The sequence below is a fragment of the Glycine soja genome, chromosome 20 (assembly GCF_004193775.1).
Source record: "Glycine soja cultivar W05 chromosome 20, ASM419377v2, whole genome shotgun sequence".
Lineage (NCBI taxonomy): Eukaryota > Viridiplantae > Streptophyta > Magnoliopsida > Fabales > Fabaceae > Glycine > Glycine soja.
The window spans coordinates 736,543-756,336 of record NC_041021.1 but is presented as its reverse complement, the minus strand read 5'-3'; the positions used below and the strand labels follow the sequence as shown (position 1 = coordinate 756,336).

Genomic DNA, 19,794 nt, shown 5'->3' with positions numbered 1-19,794 from the left:
ATTTGTTAGTGATCACTAGCCGTGTCTTGGTGTCGATGTTGTTCTAATGTTAGAGTTCATGCTTTGTAGGTCTTGATCATTCTGTTTTCTTTTTCTGTCGACCGATCTAATTTAATAATGATACATGTCTTGAAAAAGAGTTTCTTTTAAAAAGTAGCATTCTCTCTTATGATTTTTTTTTTCAGATTGGCTGGAGCTGCCTGCAGCTTTGATTCTTCTTATTGTTGTAGCTCCTAGTCTCTTCGCAAACAGCTGTAGAAGTAATGCAGTTGGGGGGGGGGGGGGGTAATATGCCTCATCATTGTCTGTTATATGCTGCAAGAATGCATTCGGGCATATATATATTCCTTTACAATTTGGATGCTGCTGCAAGAATGCATTCAAGCATTTGGTCGTTTTATATATGCATATTCCTCTACAATTTGGATGCTGCTGCTGTATTTGTTATCAATCACAATTGGCATAATCATTCTGTTAGTCTATCCTGTCTGGACGCACGCTGGTTAGGCACACAAATATAGAGTAGCAAATTTGGACTTGGTTGATGTAAGTGAATGAAACAATTAATTTGTTTCCTCTGCCATTCATTTGATAGGAACTGATGTCTAGAGACTAGAATACCCTGCCTATGTGACTTATGCATTGTTGGGAAATACCCAAGTCCCACATCGGATGAAATCTAACATGCATGTCCCAATAGTTTTTGCTTTTGTATAAAATGTGAAGTGAAATATTGAAAAGAATTTTTACTTTCATTGAACCTTAAAAATAAAAATGATGAGTAATGTGGACATGTGGTATCCAAGCTTGTGTATTCAAAAGACATGTGTGTGTGAGTGTGTGGTTTGGATTTAATGTCTATCGTAGTTTTCACCACATTTTAGAAGTTATCAATCAATATCAGATAGAACCAAAGCATTTAAAAACCCAAAGACAATACCAGACATAGAAATATGTTGATGGTTGTGTGAAAATACAAGGTTAAATTGTAGAAAATTCCACCTTATTCTGATGGCTAAGATTGTGGATTGTTAGACGATATAATTCTGAGTAATTATTGTACTCTTGAAATATTAAGTCATACCAAAACTATAAAAATGAAAGAATAAAGCATATCTGCCAAAAGAAAATACAGATTTTGCATGGGCCACACAATTTTATTATGTGATTTTTTACAAGAATGACATATGGAGCTGCTGTTTCAGCATACAGCCTATTCTATCTATGTTTATGGTTTTGCACTTCAGTCAATACAATAATGAACCCAAATACACAGAATGCCAAATGGATTTTTCTTCATAACTAGCAGAAATCTTAAAATTGTTGCACACAGCATGGCCACTTGCTGCATGGTTTACACCATTGCTCCCTTTGCTTCCTTGTATAGTTGATCAATATGATCCTGCAAAATAATGTTGGCAAAGAGTAATGTTTATTTAAGTCATGCACACTCAAACATCTGATTGAAATTTATAGATCAGCATTTGGTGCTAAACATGGAAGCCAAAACTGATGCACATTTGGTACAAACTGTGAATCAAACTACTAATTCAAAAGGTCAATAGTTATGAAATTTTGATCAAAGCACAAGAAGAAAACCTTGTAGTACTTGAGCAATTGTGGTCTCTTCAATTTGAATGTTGGAGTTATTAAATCTCTTTCTATGTCGAAGGGATTTGGTTCCAGATGAATGGCTTTTAGCAGCTCAAATCCTCTAAGCTGAATATTTCTTTGATGTCAAATGTTTGGTAATACAGGCAAAATATATCATAAAACTAGAAACTGGAAGCATATGATAATGAATTATATATACATACTTGGTGTTTCTGACCAGTGCTGTTGAGCTCATCCAAAATGTGTTTTCTTGCTTTAAGATTATCACATAAAGATTTAAAATCATCAGTCAAATTGTGCTCTTTTGCCCAATCCTCAATGGCTTTTCTTTCAGGGACCACAACAGCCACCAAGAATGACTCAAAGCTGTTTCCATACACCCAAATCTGCATGTGAAATAATTTCTTTTTTTATCCAATATTTAATTACACAAATTTAGTATAATAGGTGCACTGCAAAACTACTTTCGAAGTAAACTTTCCCAGTAAACTTAATATGACCAAAAATGAACTATAACTATTGTTTCTCTACTTTTATCAACTGTTGTGATTGAACTAGAAGCATACCGATGCTATAAGAGGGCATTGCAAATACTTGTTTTCAATATTCTCCACAGCAATATATTCTCCTTGAGACAATTTAAAGATATTCTTCTTCCGATCAATAATTTTCATGGCCCCATTTGATTGCCATTCTCCAATGTCACCTGCAATGGTTTACCTGTATGTGAATTTTGTGTTGATTTACAAATCACTATGTTAATTTTGAATCCAGGACAACCTGGTTTTACCTGTATGAAACCAGCCATCAACCATAACTTCTTTGGTAAGATCTTCACGCTTGTGATAACCGGAGAACAAGGTATTTCCTCTCAGACAAATTTCTCCACGGGGTACATTGGAGAGGGCATCATATCCCATCTCTGGCACAGATTCAAGCCTGGCTTCAATGGTTGTCATGGGAACTCCAACAGTTCCTGTCATAGAATACACATCACCTATCGCCGTGAAACACCCGGCACAACTTTCAGTAAGACCTGCCACATCAAAATGATAATAAATTAATATGAACATGTACACAATTAACATGTGACCATGACAAATAAAAAAATCATTCTAGAATTATTTATAGGATTAAACCATCATACCTATTTTCTCCCACAAGATTACTTTATCAAAATATAGCCCTTGATTCAGAAAATTTTGATAAAGACTTTTTTTATGTAGTAGAAGATTCATATATCATACCATATCCTTGTGATAATGTAGATCCACTAGTGACCCTCATAAACTCTTCCACATGCCTAGGCAAAGGAGCAGCTCCGGATAACAGGATGCGAACACGTCCACCTAGAGCTAGTTTTGTCTATCAATAAAACCTATATTTCAGTCTTGAACCAAACTTTATGAAAAGAGCTTACAAAGTTAAAGTGGTATTATACCTTATCAAACACAAGCCTATCAAACAGAGGTGCTGCTTTGTGTTGCGGAAGACCCTTCTCCAGATATTTTAACTTGCTGTCATTAGACTCCAGATTAGTTTACATGCATACAGATAATTTAAACACTTGAGTTTAATGATGAAACATACTAGTTGTAAGCGCACTGAAACAATGTACTCTGCAGTGGTCCTGCAGAAGATACTTTGCTTTTGATACCTTCAAGTGAAAAGCTTATAGTTAATGTAGTCACACAGAGATAAGGATCTTATAGTCATCGTTTAAGATCATGATTTAGATAACCAAAGATGATCATAAGAAGCATTCTTGTTTTACCTGCATAAATACGGTCAAAAACTCTAGGAACTCCACAAAATATAGTTGGTTTCAGTTCCTGAATATCTTCCAGCAAGAACCTGACATCCTGCATGAATCAACAAGAAAAATCCACCCGAGTCATTAAAAACAGAACACTTAAAGAATGGACCAAAAACTAATTCCATGACGTCAATCAAAATCTTACGCCTTGCCAAAATCCTATTGATGAGCCCTTGGAGATGCAATACGTCTCCATTATTTGGTCATATACATGAGCAAGAGGAAGAAAGGAAAAGTACACATCGTCTTCTCCTGCCTAAAAATATCACAAAATATTTTCACTGTCAGCACTCAGCACTACAGTGTTTAATTTAACAAAGATTAGATACTCATACTCATCTTCTCATTGTTTTAATTTTGAATTTGATTAAAATATGTACCATATTTTTCCAAGATAAATTATGAGAATAGCATTACTTTCCTTAGTCTAATGCGAGGAAAGTAATTGTTTGAAACCTCCAGGTGAGCATAATTATGTTCACCTTTTTTTATTTTTTTATAGGCACTTCTGTCCACCGTACTTTATATCAGGATTTCACCATCCATTAATTGAAAAATAATTGGGGTTTGATTTCCCCATTATTGCTTTTAACTATTATGTTGCCAATGTTGCCACTTGATAATCATTATGACATTAATCAACATGGCAGCCAAAGAAACATTGACCTGGCGGCTGGCAGTGTTTGCGGTATAAGCTATACAACATGAAACTAATGAAGCTTCAAGGGAAATAGTTCTTACCACTCTGTCTGTTAACATAATTATGTGGTCAACAGACAACACTTCAGCCATGAAAGCCTCATTCTTAATAACGACACCTTTGGGATCTCCAGTTGTTCCACTTGTGTACATTATTGTGCAAATGTCAGTCTTCTTTTTTGATGGTAGATCCCAATCCAGACATCCCTAGAGAAAGGAAGAAAAAATATTAAACTGTTATAATTATATCTCAGAATACTCATATAAAATGGTTCATGATCCTAATTTTGGAACACCAAATAGGCAATTGCAAACCAAGTTTAACATCTTACCAGCTGGAGAAACTCTCCCCATGAGAAGCAGGACGCGCCATGCCCCTCAGCTTCTTTCTTTTGTGTGGTAGAAACACTTCCAAAGCTCACAATAGCTACACCATGACACACAGAGCTTGGTCAGCATAAAATGGAGGTAAGACCCTTAATCTAGGAGTAACTAAGATGGCCATGCTTCACCTACTTTTAAGATTTGAAGAACACTGTGCAAGACATGACAAAACCTGTGAAAACAGATATTAGTTCAGAAGGGAACTTCAAGAAATTCAATGGATAACATACTAATTACAACCATTAAAAAGGTCTTGCAGTAAGTAAGACATATTTTCAATTCCAAAATATGAACCTGACTTTACATTTCTATTTTAAGAAAATGGCTTACAGTAATATCATATATAATAACTTATGCACATAATCCATCTAAGAAGGATGCTAATGATTAATGGCTTTCTCACCACATAGTTTCTTGGGAGACAAGACATTGTTGATTACTTGATAGCTGATGGAGATGATTATTTATTGAAGGTAGCATCAAAATATTGCAAATTAATTGTTAACTAATGGAATGATGATCCTTCCATAACATGAATATTTACTGAAGTCAACTATGAGGAAGAACCAGACAATCCTAGTGAAATTGAAGCTTCAACAAAGCCATATCACCAAATAATAAAAGCAGCAAAACTATTTGTCACACTAATTTAGGATGACTCAACCAATATGGTAATCTTAATAATATAACAATTGAATGTTTTAGGTAGTCCAACTTGAAATAATAAAAGATTGTGCTCAAAGAACTAGAACATACTGATGGAATCTTTTTCTCCTGTACAAATGCAATTGAAACTTCAGCATGGTTTATGATAAACTCCACTGCATTAGGACCTGGAAGGTATAAACCCAAGTCAAAGTCATTTCCTAGCTGATGATATATGCTCCAATTTGTGTCCACAGATTCTTCAGCAGAAATGTTTCAAATGATAACACTTAAAAGCAAGGTCACTGAGACATTTGTCAAGTCAGAAAACACATACCAAGGGTGTCATATAATGGAACATATGACACTGCACAGCTATTGCAAGCCTGCAAAACACAAAAATTGAATCATGTGAAGTCCAATTGGAATAATTAACAAAGCCAATTAATTTAACATAAGGTGTAAGACTTTGTGGTAATAATTAAATGAAGTACTTATAATTTATGGTGATACAAAGAAAGTGTTATACCTCCATTGCAATGATCCATTCAGGGCAGTTGGACCCATATATGCCACAACGATCTCCCTTGTGATTTTAAACCACTAGTTAGATTATAAATTTCACATTCAGTAATTCCAATGCAATATCTTGAAAGAGCAAGAAATGTTGGAAACTCACAGGATTGACACCACGGCTCCTTATGGCCGAACCCATTTTCATGGCAGCATCATAAACATCTTGATACGTGAGCCATGTATAGGAACCCAACTGTAAATTCACCTCAATGTTCACATGAAGTTTTCAAAATTTGAGAGAATTATTTTTTTTCCCCAATAGTTTAGACTCTTAATGATATCCATAATAAGAGAACTTGTCTCCATTTCCTATCATTTTTATGTTCCCTCAAGTAGTCAAGTTAATTAAAAAGTGACATGTAAGCAGAAAGTCTAACAATAAAGAATGAGAGTATTATTTTTGTTAATGTGTTGTGTCACCTTTTAATCAGGGGAAAAAAAAAGTTGATCCTAACAAATGGTGCATGGAACCAAAATACTTTTTTTTTTTTAAAAAGCACCAAAATATGTGAAGTTGATACCTTAGATTCGGTTTTTTGACGCCTACCCAACATATTGTTGTTGGGGTTCCTCTTAACAGAGTCCCTGCCAAACGAAGCATTAAAACTTCTGATAAGTGACGTGTACTTTCTGTTTTATTACAAAATTATGACATAAATAGTCATTTGACACGTCACTATGATATATACAATTTGGGCGAAGAACATTACATGTAACTGAAAAATTGAAAAATTATAATAAAGGAATTAAAAGATAAAAGCTTGTTAAAATTACTTAACAAGAAACTATAAATTAAAATCTGTATTAGTACGGTTGGATAAGCATAGTACTAATAATGTTACTTCTTAGTTCTTAATTTGGTGCCAAAAACTAAACTAATCTGAACTTAAATATATTCCATTTGTATTTGGCTCCTCTAAATTGAGTAAAGGTAAAGTATAATCCTAGTTGTTGATATAAAAATGAAGAGTTAAATATATTTTTTATTTTTAATAAATATTTGACTTTTGTGTTTATTCGTAATAAATTTTTATTTTGTATTGAGTGTCTAATAAAAAATATATTTATTTTTTATTCTTGATATTTTATTTTAGTTCCTCATAAATTAGAAAATTTTGTATTTATTTTTTAATAAATTAATAAATTTTATTGTCGCTTGTATAACAAATGAAAAATATTTATCATGAAATCAACACAAAATTTATTAATTTATTAGGAACTAGAAATAAGTGTCAAGAATAAAAAAAAATTATTATTTTATTAAAGATTCTTCATAAAACAAAAATCTATTAAGAAACAAATATAAAATTAGACATTTACTAAAAATTCATTTTCAATATTCCAACAGATCCATGATTTGTCATATATGTGCACCTAACTGATTGTTGATTTTTTCATCAACAACTATGATTTCTCACTTTACCCTCTAGAGTGAGTTACTCAATTTAGAAGAGATTTCCTTTAATGATTAGCAATGTCATGTTCTGGTGTGTCACTAAACACAACAAAACGGTTAAAATCCTGCTACAAAATAACTTAATGCATTATAGATATGTTGAGAGTTGTTCAGTTTACATGATAATAACTTCATCATGAAAAAGAAAAGTAAACAAAATCATAAATAGTAACATGAAATAGTTATAAGCTTAACTTGGTGATTGAAGGGAGAACGGAGAGGAAGAGATGGCAGATTTGAATTCCTCTCACTAACAATTAATATTGGTTGATAAAAAAAATACTAACCTGAAGAAATCCCAAGGGGACTTAAAATCAGAAGGAACCTCCAAGAGACCATCTTTAGCATAAATGCTCCTATAGACAGGACCCACTGATGGCTTTCCATCAGTTGCAAGCCTTCCCTCTTCAACCTTCACAGTATAAACCTCTGGCATTGTAAGATGGAATGGAATGTTTCAGAACTGTGTCTAGGGGATGATGAATGATGATAATGATTAGTGAGCTTAGTCACAACAAGTGAAGTAGTTATATCTGAGGCTTGTAATAAAGGCTAAAGGGATATGTATGTGTGGATAGATGAACTTCAAAGAAAGAAAAAGAAGTGCATGTGAGCCAGAAAGGAAGAGGGGGGTTGAGCCAGTGCAATAAATTCAATGTTTACTTTTTTGGTACAGAAATTTCTGAACAATATCTGTAGCGCTGTTTTATTGATAGTACCCTCTTTCAGCTGTGATTTCTGTGTTTGCATATTTTCAGCAACACACCCTCCATGAGCATTTATATTGGCTGCAAAAGTTTGGTGAAGCTACCCTTGCCATTTTCCTAATAGACAAAATGGTTAACAGAAAATAAAATAAAGGGCCTATAAACTTTGGTTCTAATTTGAAAAGGAAAATGTCGTTTAACATATACCTACTTTTTATTCTTTCTGGTTTTTCTTCTCATTTTTTTTATTCTTCTATTCTTTTTGTATTGCACCACTTTGGGTATTTATTCATCACTTATTCTCTTATCTTTTTATTTATTTTTTTCCCGCCCTTCAAAAATATGAATAAATTGGATCTCAAAAATTCATTAAAGTTGAGACACGTCTTAAGGAACATATCATTCGCAAAGATATTTATAGATAATAGATTATCTATCAACATGTTATCACTCATCATCTTGATAATGGGATATCATGAACTCACATCCTTATGAGATATGGACTCAACTATTACTAATTAAATCAAACTTTATTAACTTCTTTATTCTCTTACTTTCTAATTAGAGAATTTTTTTTTCTTTCTAAAAGCAAGCTACTCTCCTACTAAAAGGCATAAGATTAATTTCTCTAAACATAAAGATTATTAAAGCAAATTTTATCTATCCAAATAAATCTTTTTTATACACCTGATCAGGTAACCAAACCATGTCAGCATATTAATATATAAACTCAATTATCTACCAATTATATTTTAAGAAGCATTATATTAATAATATACAACACAACCATAATACTTGTGTAAAAAAACAATAACTATAAATTTTAACTAAAGGAAGTATTGATTGTTTAAAAATGGAAATGAGTATTAAAAATACATAAATATATTATTATTTTATCTGATAATTATGAAATTTTATTTGTATTAGTATAAAAGTTTAAAAATACAAAATACCGGTAGGAGTATTTGAAGTTATATCACATAATTATTATTTTCAAAATTTAACTAGAAAGCATCGATGACTATTATAATAATTAATGTAAAATTCATATTTAATAGATTGATAGTGTAAAAAAATTTGCATACATTAAAATTAAATTCTTAATTTAAAATGGTATTGTTCTATTATTATTGTTATTATTGTTTGGAAAGAAACCAAAGCTATAGACTTCGTCCCATGTATAGAAATCTTAGTACAAAATATATTTTTTCATAAAAATATATTTTAGTATATGTGAATGTGATGACAGTGGAGAGTTTTGATTAAAATTACATATAATATCTCTATCTACGTTTAATGCATACCTATTAAGGACCACCATTACTGATGGGGAAGCCATTTGTCTGGCCAATAATGCACCCTGAAATCATGCATGATCTTGCTCTTGCTAATTTTAGTCAACACTGAACAGTGATAACGAAGGTGTCTTAGACGCGCATTAATTGAATAATGAATACTTAGTTGGTTCTGTATTTTCTCGATGAAAGTCATACACCCAATGCCGGCTTTTCATTCTATACTCCAGAAATCAAGTTTTAAGAATTTCAGCATAAAATACATGTATTGATTTTCTTTTTCTTCTATATTTGCATCATCCTAATATTTGCTAGCTGTGTGAAATGTACTTTATGTCTCCAGCATTCTTAATTCCCCGTGATTTCCCATTTGCCAATTTGTAACTTTTTAATGAGTTGGTAAATTTGGATTGAAAAATGAATCTAGAACAGAAATAATCAATGGGGGCAGTAAACCACAGAAGGAAAAAAAAAAAAAAAAGATTTGCAAGTTAGTTGGGCAAGGTTTAATTAATGGAATAATTGATGCATGCAGTTGGAAATAGGTGTAACAAAACTTATTAGGTGCCGTGACTATGTTAACAACAATATAGTACATAGCTTATCCACCAAAAGGACAAAAACAAAGTAGAAACATCTTAATTCAACAGATGGTTGAAGTGATCTTAATTAAACAGACCCGACAAGAGGAAATTTGTTGAAACGACCATGATAATAAACTTTATAGGGTGCTAATAGAAACATTGTCTAGATATATATACCATTTGTCAAAATGACTATGTCAAACTTTAATTTCTTATGTAGCATTGTAGCGGCATATATTTTTTAGGATACTAATAAGAGGAAAAAGAAAAATGGAACATTAATTTGATGGCCAATTGAAAAGATGGGCACTTATAACTCATACCTAACTTTTTGTGCTAGCCTTAACGTTCCATCATATATATCCATGCAACATTAATTACGAACGGCATGTGGGCACCCCAAATGGGTAATACAAGTAGGTCGTCATATGCGAAATTTGGAAATTTTGAGAGTAAGAATGACGAATTATAAAATTAGGGTTAAATATATTTTTAATCTTTTAAATTTAGGAGTCTATTTTTTTAGTTCTTCAAATTATTTTTTTCTCTTAAATTCATGAAATGTTTCTTTTAATTTCTCTTATGTTAAAAAATTGTCACAAATTACGTAGTACATTTAAACTGTCAAAAAATCTTCCAGGGTGAACTAACAAAAGCATTTTACAAAATTGATAGAATAAAAAATATATTTATATTTCAGGAATTAAAAATAAATTTAAGCCATAAAATTATAACTGATGATTGGAAAATTAATATATATATATATATATATATATATATATATATAATAATTTAATTAATACTCTCTCAGACTTAGATATAAGAAAAATTAGCTAACGTTTACGGTAATTAAAAAAATTGATTAATATCATTTAATTCTTCTAATCATATTTGAAAATATATTTTTTTAAAATTCTTTCATTAGAATTTGATATCAAAAATAAAATAATCATTAGAAATATAATCTTAATTAATTAAAGAGTATTTTTAGAATGAGATTATTAAATAGGATGAAGGTAGTTAAACATGTCACCGAAGGCCAAATTGTTCTCAGATATTCCACACTAATAAAGGCTTGGGATCAGATAGTCAATTAAATTGGGCCTGAGATAAGACGCCCAACTAATTAGGATAACCAATTGAGGGACATTGCTTCCTGCATTCCATTTTTTGCTTCCTGCACCCATCGGAAAGTTAGAACACCTTAAATGAATAAAAATGTCCTTTTTGAATACCTCCTTTTCCTTTTTGCATTTGTGTGCCAAAAATTCCACTTTCTTTTTTTTATTCTTGCAGGTCCTCCATCAATGTTGTCCAGATTACCCATTCCAGAGGCTTTATTGATGTTTGGAAAAGTTGTTCCATAAGTATGCAAGTATTTAGGAGAACAATATTCTGGATTTCAGAAAAATGAATTTGGAACAATATAAAATGAGTTTCAGAATAATGAATCCAAAATATACAAGAAATTTCTCCCTTATGGAACACGCTATCCAAAATTCTAAAAACACAAGTCCATATTAAGTATTCTGGAAAACAAGTTGTTTGTGGAAAACATAATTTAGAATTATGTAAACATAGTTCTGAATTATATTTTCTGGAAACAACTTGTTTCTCCAAATTACTTAATCTAGAATGGCAAATAATAATTTCAGTTCTAGATTTATCAATCCAAAACGGTCCAACCGCTTCCACCAAATTAGGATGTCGACAACATTATCTCAAAGGATGTTGATTCCTTCAAGAGTGCTGAAAATCATTGAGGGAAATGGTGGCCCCACAGAACCATCAAGATCTCTTTTGTTGAATAGCTATGGGGTGAAGAAGCTCAAGGCTGATAGGAGCTTATAAAAAAGGTAAGGTCAATTTTGGAATTTAGAAAATATGGAGCTGCATGAAGCAAAAGGCCAAATTTAGCTAGTCAGTTAAGCTTAAGCAGAATTGGGCCCACTAATTAGGACAACACTGTCAGTGAACAGTAAAAATGGGAGACAAGGAAAATGCTATTTGCACGCTCCTTTATTACTAATACGGCTATTTTTTAATTTGTTACTCCTAGAGTACCCAGGAAATATACACACTTTCCTCATTCTCCATAAGTCTCTCTCCGATGACATTAACCGATAAGTCTTATCCTGTATCAAGTGTTATAGGGAAAGCGGGTACTAAAGGAGTAGTACAAATCAAGTTTTGATTTGTTGTTCTCAACCACTATCCAAGGATCAACAATCACTACTTTCAGAATTTTTTGTGTGTTAATAGTATTGTTGCTTTTTGTTGTTAACCTCAGTGTGTGAGTTGTTTCAGGTTATGTAATACGTTTTTTTGGCTGGAGCAGTTATAAGACATTGCTTCTGCATTCTGGTTTTGAGGTGGGCCTTGTAAAAAGATTGGTTGGTAGATTTCTTTTTGTGATTCTGCTGGGGTTGGCTTGTTTACCACTTTTATCCAACTTTATTCAGTTGAGTATTTCTTGTACTCAACTATTCAGTTGTTGTAGATTCTCATTTAATTATAAAAAAAGAAGAAAAAAAATCACTGTGCGACCTAGAATATCCCTGGACCATGTAAGTAGTTATCAGAAATGCGAAACTTGGAGATGCAACACAAGTGAGTACAAAATACATCACAAGACTTGGAAGCTCATGATTTTAAATTTTGATCCTAAGCCTACTGCAATACATATATGCCATATATAGTTACATTTGCTTGCATTTTTTTAATTATCATAAGAACACTGTAACTATAACAATAATTTAAAAAACCATAGGAATCTCAGATTGCAAAAACTTTTACATACATAAAATTAAACCCAAGACATTCCAAAACAGGAATCCAAGATAGAAACTTACTCGTGAATATATACATATTCATTAGATAAACCATAATTAGGATTGGGGAAAACACAAACCCATAATTAAGTTTCCTTCCACACTACAGATATCCAACTCACTCACTTATATGCATCTCCTGTAACCTCACACGGTAGCTCAATAAAACTTAGATGTAGTTGTTAGATACTTTAATTTTGACATTGTTCTCTAATTACAATTAAAGTTTCAACCTCAATAACTATGTAAATCTTTATTACATAAATTATATTGAGATAAAAGCACAGTTTTTAATCAAAGAACATCACAGAAAACACTTAAAAAATATATCTGAATTCTTTTTTTCTCCGAGTGAATCAACGTACCCCAATTTCATGCCAATCAAGAAATTATTGTATGATCCAGATCCCATGATCTTAACTAATTATTACATAACAAGTTGTGACATTTTTAGTATAAAAAAAAAACAATAACATGTGACATAAAAATTAATTAAGATCATAGGATCATCGATCATATAATAATTTCTGTTATCCATATATAGTCAAGCCCTTGACATCAAGGATCCCATGTAACGGCTAGTGGAGCACGTGCGGGGCATGAGAGCAAGGATGATGAGTCACGCATAGTGGAAGGCATGAATAACAAACTTCCGGATGATGCGGAATTGGGACGTGGAAAGAGAGTGAGGAGGCCAAGCTGGAAGCTAACAGAATGAGGGGAATAAATAGAGCAATAGTGGAATGTAGTAGGCATGAAGTATGATGTATGAATTTGCTCCTTCTCCCTGATTATTCTCTCTACTCTGATACTTCTTTTCCTGCAATTTCTTCTTGTACTTTACTCTGAATTTCTACACTGAAAACTCAGAGTTAGTTATCATCAATAAAGTGCAACTTTCCTTGTCCATTTTACTGTTACATTCATTACATTGGTGCTTTCATCTCATCATGGCAGACAACACACGCATGAAAGAGATCTATGCAGAATTAAAAAAAAATGCTGATGCCATTACGCGTGTCAGTGAGGACTTCCATCGTCAGATCGAGCGTTTGGAAGGTGCTAACCACGCTCATATGGAAAGGATGGAAGCGATTCAGATAGCAAATGAGTCACAGATTACACAGCTCAATTCTGCTATGACGCAAATCCTGCAACGACTACAATCCATTCCGGTGTCTCCCCATGGTGCATCGAACTCAAACAAAGAACAAACGAGGACTCCTTTTCAGGTGAGATCTGTCAAACTGGATTTTCCTCGATTTGATGGAAATAACGTAATGGACTGGATATTTAAGGCAGAACAGTTTTTCGATTACTATGCTACTCCTGATGCTGATAGATTACTCATAGCGTCTGTGCACTTAGATCATGATGTGGTACCTTGGTATCAAATGATGCAAAAAACTGATCCATTGCTGTCATGGCAAGCTCTTACTCGAGCTCTAGAACTTGATTTTGGCCCATCCGCTTATGACTGTCCTCGAGCTACCTTGTTCAAACTAGCTCAGTCTGCATCTGTGAATGAATTTTATATACAATTTACTGCGTTAGTGAATAGAGTCGATGGTTTAAGCCCAGCAGCTATTCTTGATTGCTTTATTAGTGGCTTGCAAGATGAAATTAGAAGGGATGTGAAAGCCATGGAACCTAGGACCCTGAGCAAAGCAGTGGCCTTAGCCAAATTATTTGAAGAAAAATATATAGCCAACAAAAAACCTAACCAAATGACCAATGTAGCCAGAAATTATAGCCAAAACACTTCATTCAACCACAAAAACAACCAAAATTCCCAAAAACTTGATCACACCACTAAGCCCAACCTTCCACCTCTCTTACCCACTCCTCAGATCAAACCTTTTAACCCTAGAAACCAAAACATCAAAAAAATCTCTCCAGCAGAAATCCAACTGAGAAGGGAGAAAAACTTGTGCTATTTCTGTGATGAAAAGTTTTCTCCAGCTCACAAATGTCCCAACAGACAAGTCATGTTGCTCCAGCTTGAGGATGATGAAGAGCTACAGCCAGATCGGAACCAGGCAACTATAGAGGAAGGTGAAGAAGGAGGAAATGTAACTGAAACTCACCACCTGTCACTCAATGCTATGAAAGGGTCTAATGGAGTTGGCACCATTAGATTTACAGGCCAGGTGGGTAGTATAAGGGTCAAGATTTTAGTGGATGGAGGCAGCTCGGATAACTTCATTCAACCAAGAGTAGCTCAAGTGTTGAAGCTTCCAATTGAGCCAGCTCCTAACCTCAGAGTATTGGTTGGCAATGGTCAGACGTTACAGGCAGAGGGTATGATTCAGCAATTACCCGTACATATTCAGGGTCAAGAAGTTAAAGTACCTGTGTATCTATTACAAATTTCTGGTGCAGATGTGATCTTAGGATCAACTTGGTTAGCAACATTGGGCCCTCATGTTGCTGATTATGCAGCATTGACTCTTAAATTCTTTCAAAATGGTCATTTCATTACACTGCAAGGGGAAGGTACTATGAAACCCAGTCCAGCCCAATTTCATCATTTCAGAAGATTGCATAACACTGATGCAATAGAAGAATGTTTTGCAATTCAATGGTTACCAAATGAAGTACCTGGAGATACATTGCTGGAGTTACCTACAGATATGGACCCTGAAATTGCCATATTACTACACACTTATGCTCAGGTGTTCAAAGTGCCTTCTTCACTACCACCCCCAAGAGAACAGGATCATGCCATTCCACTGAAGCAAGGATCAGAGCCTGTTAAGGTGAGACCTTACAGATATCCACACACACAGAAAGAACAAATAGAAAAAATGGTTCACGAAATGCTTGATCAAGGCATCATACAACCAAGTACCAGCCCTTTCTCTTCACCAATCCTGTTGGTCAAAAAGAAAGATGGGAGTTGGAGATTTTGTACTGACTATAGGGCTCTCAATGCCATTACTGTGAAAGACAGTTTTCCCATGCCAACAGTGGATGAATTACTTGATGAGTTATATGGAGCCCAATATTTTTCTAAGCTGGATTTGAGGTCAGGTTACCATCAGATTATGGTAAAACCTGAGGACAGAGCTAAAACTGCCTTCAGAACCCACCATGGCCATTATGAATGGTTGGTAATGCCATTTGGGCTCACTAATGCACCAGCCACCTTCCAATCTCTGATGAATAAGGTGTTTCAGTCTGCCTTAAGGAAGTTTGTGTTAGTATTCTTTGATGATATTTTGGTATTTAGCTCTTCTTGGCATGATCATCTCAAACACTTAGAGGCAGTGTTACAAATATTACAACAACATCAATTGTATGCCAGATTGTCAAAATGTTCTTGTGGAGCTTCAGAGGTTGATTACTTGGGACACCGGGTATCAGGCAAGGGTGTGTCCATGGAAAGCACTAAAGTCCAGGCAGTTTTGGAGTGGCCTCCTCTTACCAATAGCAAACAATTGAGAGGGTTTCTTGGCTTGACAGGATACTATAGAAGATTCATCAAAGCCTATGCCCACATTGCTGCACCTTTAACAGATTTTTTAAAGAAAGATAATTTTGTGTGGAATTCTGAAGCAGAAGCAGCTTTCCTTAAGCTCAAAAATGCCATGACTATAGCACCAGTGCTAGCCTTACCTGATTTTACACAACCATTCATTTTGGAGACTGATGCATCGGGAATTGGAGTAGGAGCAGTGTTGAGTCAAAATGGTCATCCTATAGCATATTTTTCAAAAAAATTAGCACCTCGAATGCAAAAGCAATCTGCTTACACCAGGGAATTGCTAGCCATTACAGAAGCATTGGCTAAGTTCAGACACTACTTACTAGGCAATAAGTTTATCATTAGAACAGATCAGAGAAGCTTGAAAAGCTTGATGGATCAGTCTCTTCAAACCCCTGAACAACAAGCATGGTTACACAAATTTTTGGGGTATGATTTCAAAATTGAATACAAGCCTGGTAGAGATAATCAAGCAGCGGATGCCTTATCCAGAATGTTCCTGTTAGCCTGGTCTGAGCCCCATTCGCTGTTCTTAGAAGAGCTAAGAAGTAAACTAACTGCAAATCCTCACCTCAAGCAGTTAATGGAGGATTACAGGTCCTCTAATGAAGCCAGTCATTATGCAGTAAGACAAGGGTTATTGTATTGGAAAGACAGACTAGTCATTCCAGTGGAAGAAGAGATGGTTCAAAGAATTTTGCAAGAGTACCATAGTTCACCCATTGGTGGCCATGCGGGGATTACAAGAACACTAGCAAGATTGAAGGCTCAATTTTACTGGCCTAAGATGCAGGAACATGTCAAAGAGTATGTACAAAATTGTGTGATTTGTCAACAAGCAAAAGTGAGTAACACACTGCCCTCAGGACTCCTGCAGCCTTTGCCCATTCCCCAGCAAGTTTGGGAAAATGTAGCTATGGATTTTATCACAGGTTTGCCTAGTGTTAATGGTTTTTCTGTCATTATGGTGGTAGTGGATAGACTCACTAAATATGCTCACTTCCTACCTCTAAAAGCTGATTACAGTAGTAAGTCAGTTGCTGAAACTTTCATGAACAATATAGTGAAGCTGCACGGCATTCCAAAATCCATCGTGTCTGATAGAGATAGAGTTTTCACTAGTTCTTTTTGGCAGAATTTATTCAAATTACAAGGCACTACACTAGCTATGTCATCAGCATATCACCCACAAACAGATGGGCAATCTGAAATTCTGAACAAATGCCTGGAGATGTATCTTAGGTGTTTTACTTATGAGAATCCCAAAGGATGGGTCAAAGCTCTACCATGGTCAGAATTCTGGTATAACACTGCATTCCACACTAGCTTGGGATTGACTCCATTCAAAGCATTATATGGAAGAGAGCCTCCTACACTTACCAGACAGCCTTGTACTACTTTAGATCCGGTGGAGTTAAGAGAACAATTGATCAACAGAGATAACTTGTTAGCTAAGCTCAAGAACAATCTGGCCAGAGCACAACAAGTCATGAAGACGCAAGCTGACAAGAAGAGACAAGAAGTATCTATGAAGGTGGGTGATCACGTATCTATGAAGTAGCCATGATTCCCAGCCACCTCACAGCACCTTCTCACCCTACTACTAGACCCTTTGCCCCTCCACAACACTGATGAAGCCACCACCCTCAAGCCAACACTCCACCACCATCTCCCTCACACACGCCACATGCAAATTGTACCTCTTGCAAGACGACCTATACAAAAACAACCTCACCCCCTTCACCGGCTTCTCGCACGCGTTGCAGTAGCGCGGAGTGTGGAAGGAGCATTTGGGGTAGAAAGGGTGGAACAAAGAAGGAGAAGGAATGGAACACTTGTAGCATGACCCTATTCCTAGTTCCTTGCACCCGTCTCATTTGAAGTTAGCTTGTGTTGTTTGTGGCTGAAGTTACATTGTGGTCTTTCTGGTATTTGGGATTGTGAGAATTGGACTTGAATGAAGTATACATAATAGTGGTGTTGTATGATTTTTATCTATTCTACACCTGTCATATGATATGACCTCACTCGTATAAGCAAATATATATATATATATATATATATATATATATATATATATATAGTAACAGTCGGCACGTGACAATATATTGGAAAATTCTTATAAATGTATAGATGAAGAGAGAAATATAAAGAAAATAATGGAGCCAAAGTGAAATGGAAGAAAAAAATGAATGTATGTTTAACTTTTTTTCATCTAGTGTGACAGGCAGACAGACACAAACGTTTTGTTTATTTATTAAAAAAATCGAGAATAGATGTTCGCAATGGTCCTATGGTCTAGTGGTCAGGACATTGGACTCTGAATCCAGTAACCCGAGTTCAAATCTCGGTAGGACCTTTTTTTGTGTTTTTAATAATTGTTGAATATTACAAATACAAACACACGTTATCCTTTATTCCTGAATTACTAGATATATTTGCCAACAAAAATCGATTACAAAGTTCTCATAATAAAAATGCATTTTTGGTTAAATTTTCGTGGAACGAAAGCGAAAAGTTGGAAATTTTATCTCCATGAGAGTTGGTGCAAAATTAAAAATATTTTTAACAAAATAAAATATATAAGATTCATAATAAAAATAATAATGCATATTTTTAATCTAAATCACACATATTTTTTACTAAAACCAATTCAATTTGAGCTAGAAACATTCACAGAACAATAAAATTAACTTTTTTACAAGGATTTTTTTTTCTTTATCACGTTTCTTTTTTTAGGATAATTCTGCTCAAGATACAATCAAATACAAAATAAAAACACCCCTCTTAACGAATATTTTGTCATACGCAAAATTTGAATTTGACACTTTTGTTTGTAAAACATTAAAAATGCATGCATGCACACATGAACAAACAATTCCATGGTAATAATAAAGGCATGAATAATCTCTGGTAAAATTAATGAATATCTTAAATTAAGAATCGGAATACAAATTTCCATCATTTGTGTATATATTAGCTCAAATAACTTGTATTCTGTTAAAATGTTTAAAATAGTTAATGCTACAATTTTCAGAAATGAAATCCAAATAATCCATTGATGTTTTTATTTTGATTTATAATTTGATAACTATAATTAAATATTTAAACAATAATTAGGTGTGATTAAATATTACACTAATTAATTTAATTTTTATTAAAGAGTTTATAATTCATTTACCTTTTATTTTATTAAAATATCTCAGTATAATATTGGAAATTTTTGTTATCATTTCGAAATTGTATAATGAATTCAAAATTTACCCATCAGTAGATTTATTTCTTTATCTAATCACTTAAATTGAGAGAAGGAAATGAAATTAAAGCACTGAATAAAAAAAATCTCGCAAGATCCATGCATATTATCTGAAACTTTTTTTTTTCTTTTCCAGAATTGTATACTAAGAAATTTCGCAAATTTATCCTTTTCCTTATATACACAGCTATGCTACTGTTTATCAAAATTGAAAAAAAAAAACAAAATATAAAAATTGTCCGAAAATATTATTTTATAGCAAATTGCCAACTTGTGCAAAAGCTACTAAAGAACCCGTTTTAAACCATGATAGTTATTAATTCATAAACAGATAAAATTTATATTTTGAAGTAAATATCATCTTTATTAGGAGATAAATAATATTAGTTGAGTTTAATAAGCATGCACTGGGTATAAATTTTTCTTACTGTAAACCAAAAAAAA

The 19,794-nt window shown here is 33.7% G+C and overlaps 1 protein-coding gene and 1 non-coding gene across 2 annotated transcripts; one reads left to right on the top strand and one right to left on the bottom strand.

Moving 5' to 3' along the window:
* Positions 1-1,090: 1,090 nt before the first annotated feature.
* On the bottom strand, positions 1,091-7,961 carry LOC114403676 (long chain acyl-CoA synthetase 2-like). The gene is made up of 19 exons (XM_028366780.1): positions 7,478-7,961; positions 6,256-6,319; positions 5,838-5,927; positions 5,688-5,744; positions 5,496-5,544; positions 5,270-5,346; positions 4,646-4,685; positions 4,462-4,556; positions 4,172-4,336; positions 3,576-3,686; positions 3,389-3,476; positions 3,205-3,271; positions 3,056-3,131; positions 2,862-2,979; positions 2,405-2,650; positions 2,181-2,320; positions 1,818-2,000; positions 1,600-1,719; positions 1,091-1,402 (listed from the first exon to the last, which is right to left on the bottom strand). The coding sequence occupies exons 1-19, from the start codon at positions 7,624-7,626 to the stop codon at positions 1,355-1,357; spliced, it is 1,983 nt and encodes a 660-aa protein (XP_028222581.1). The 5' UTR covers positions 7,627-7,961; the 3' UTR covers positions 1,091-1,354.
* A 10,420-nt stretch (positions 7,962-18,381) lies between these two features.
* TRNAQ-CUG lies at positions 18,382-18,453 on the top strand. Its single transcript has one exon. It is a non-coding gene; the product is annotated as a tRNA-Gln (tRNA).
* The last annotated feature ends 1,341 nt before the right edge of the window (positions 18,454-19,794 follow it).

Excerpts from the sequence above, each read along its gene's own strand:
- LOC114403676 (XM_028366780.1), bottom strand. The coding sequence starts at position 7,626 with ATGCCAGAGGTTTATACTGTGAAGGTTGAAGAGGGAAGGCTTGCAACT. Across the intron at positions 5,745-5,837 it reads GGAGCCGTGGTGTCAATCCT|GGAGATCGTTGTGGCATATA; the intron begins GTGAGTTTCCAA and ends TAAAATCACAAG. Across the intron at positions 5,545-5,687 it reads AATGGATCATTGCAATGGAG|GCTTGCAATAGCTGTGCAGT; the intron begins GTATAACACTTT and ends TGTGTTTTGCAG.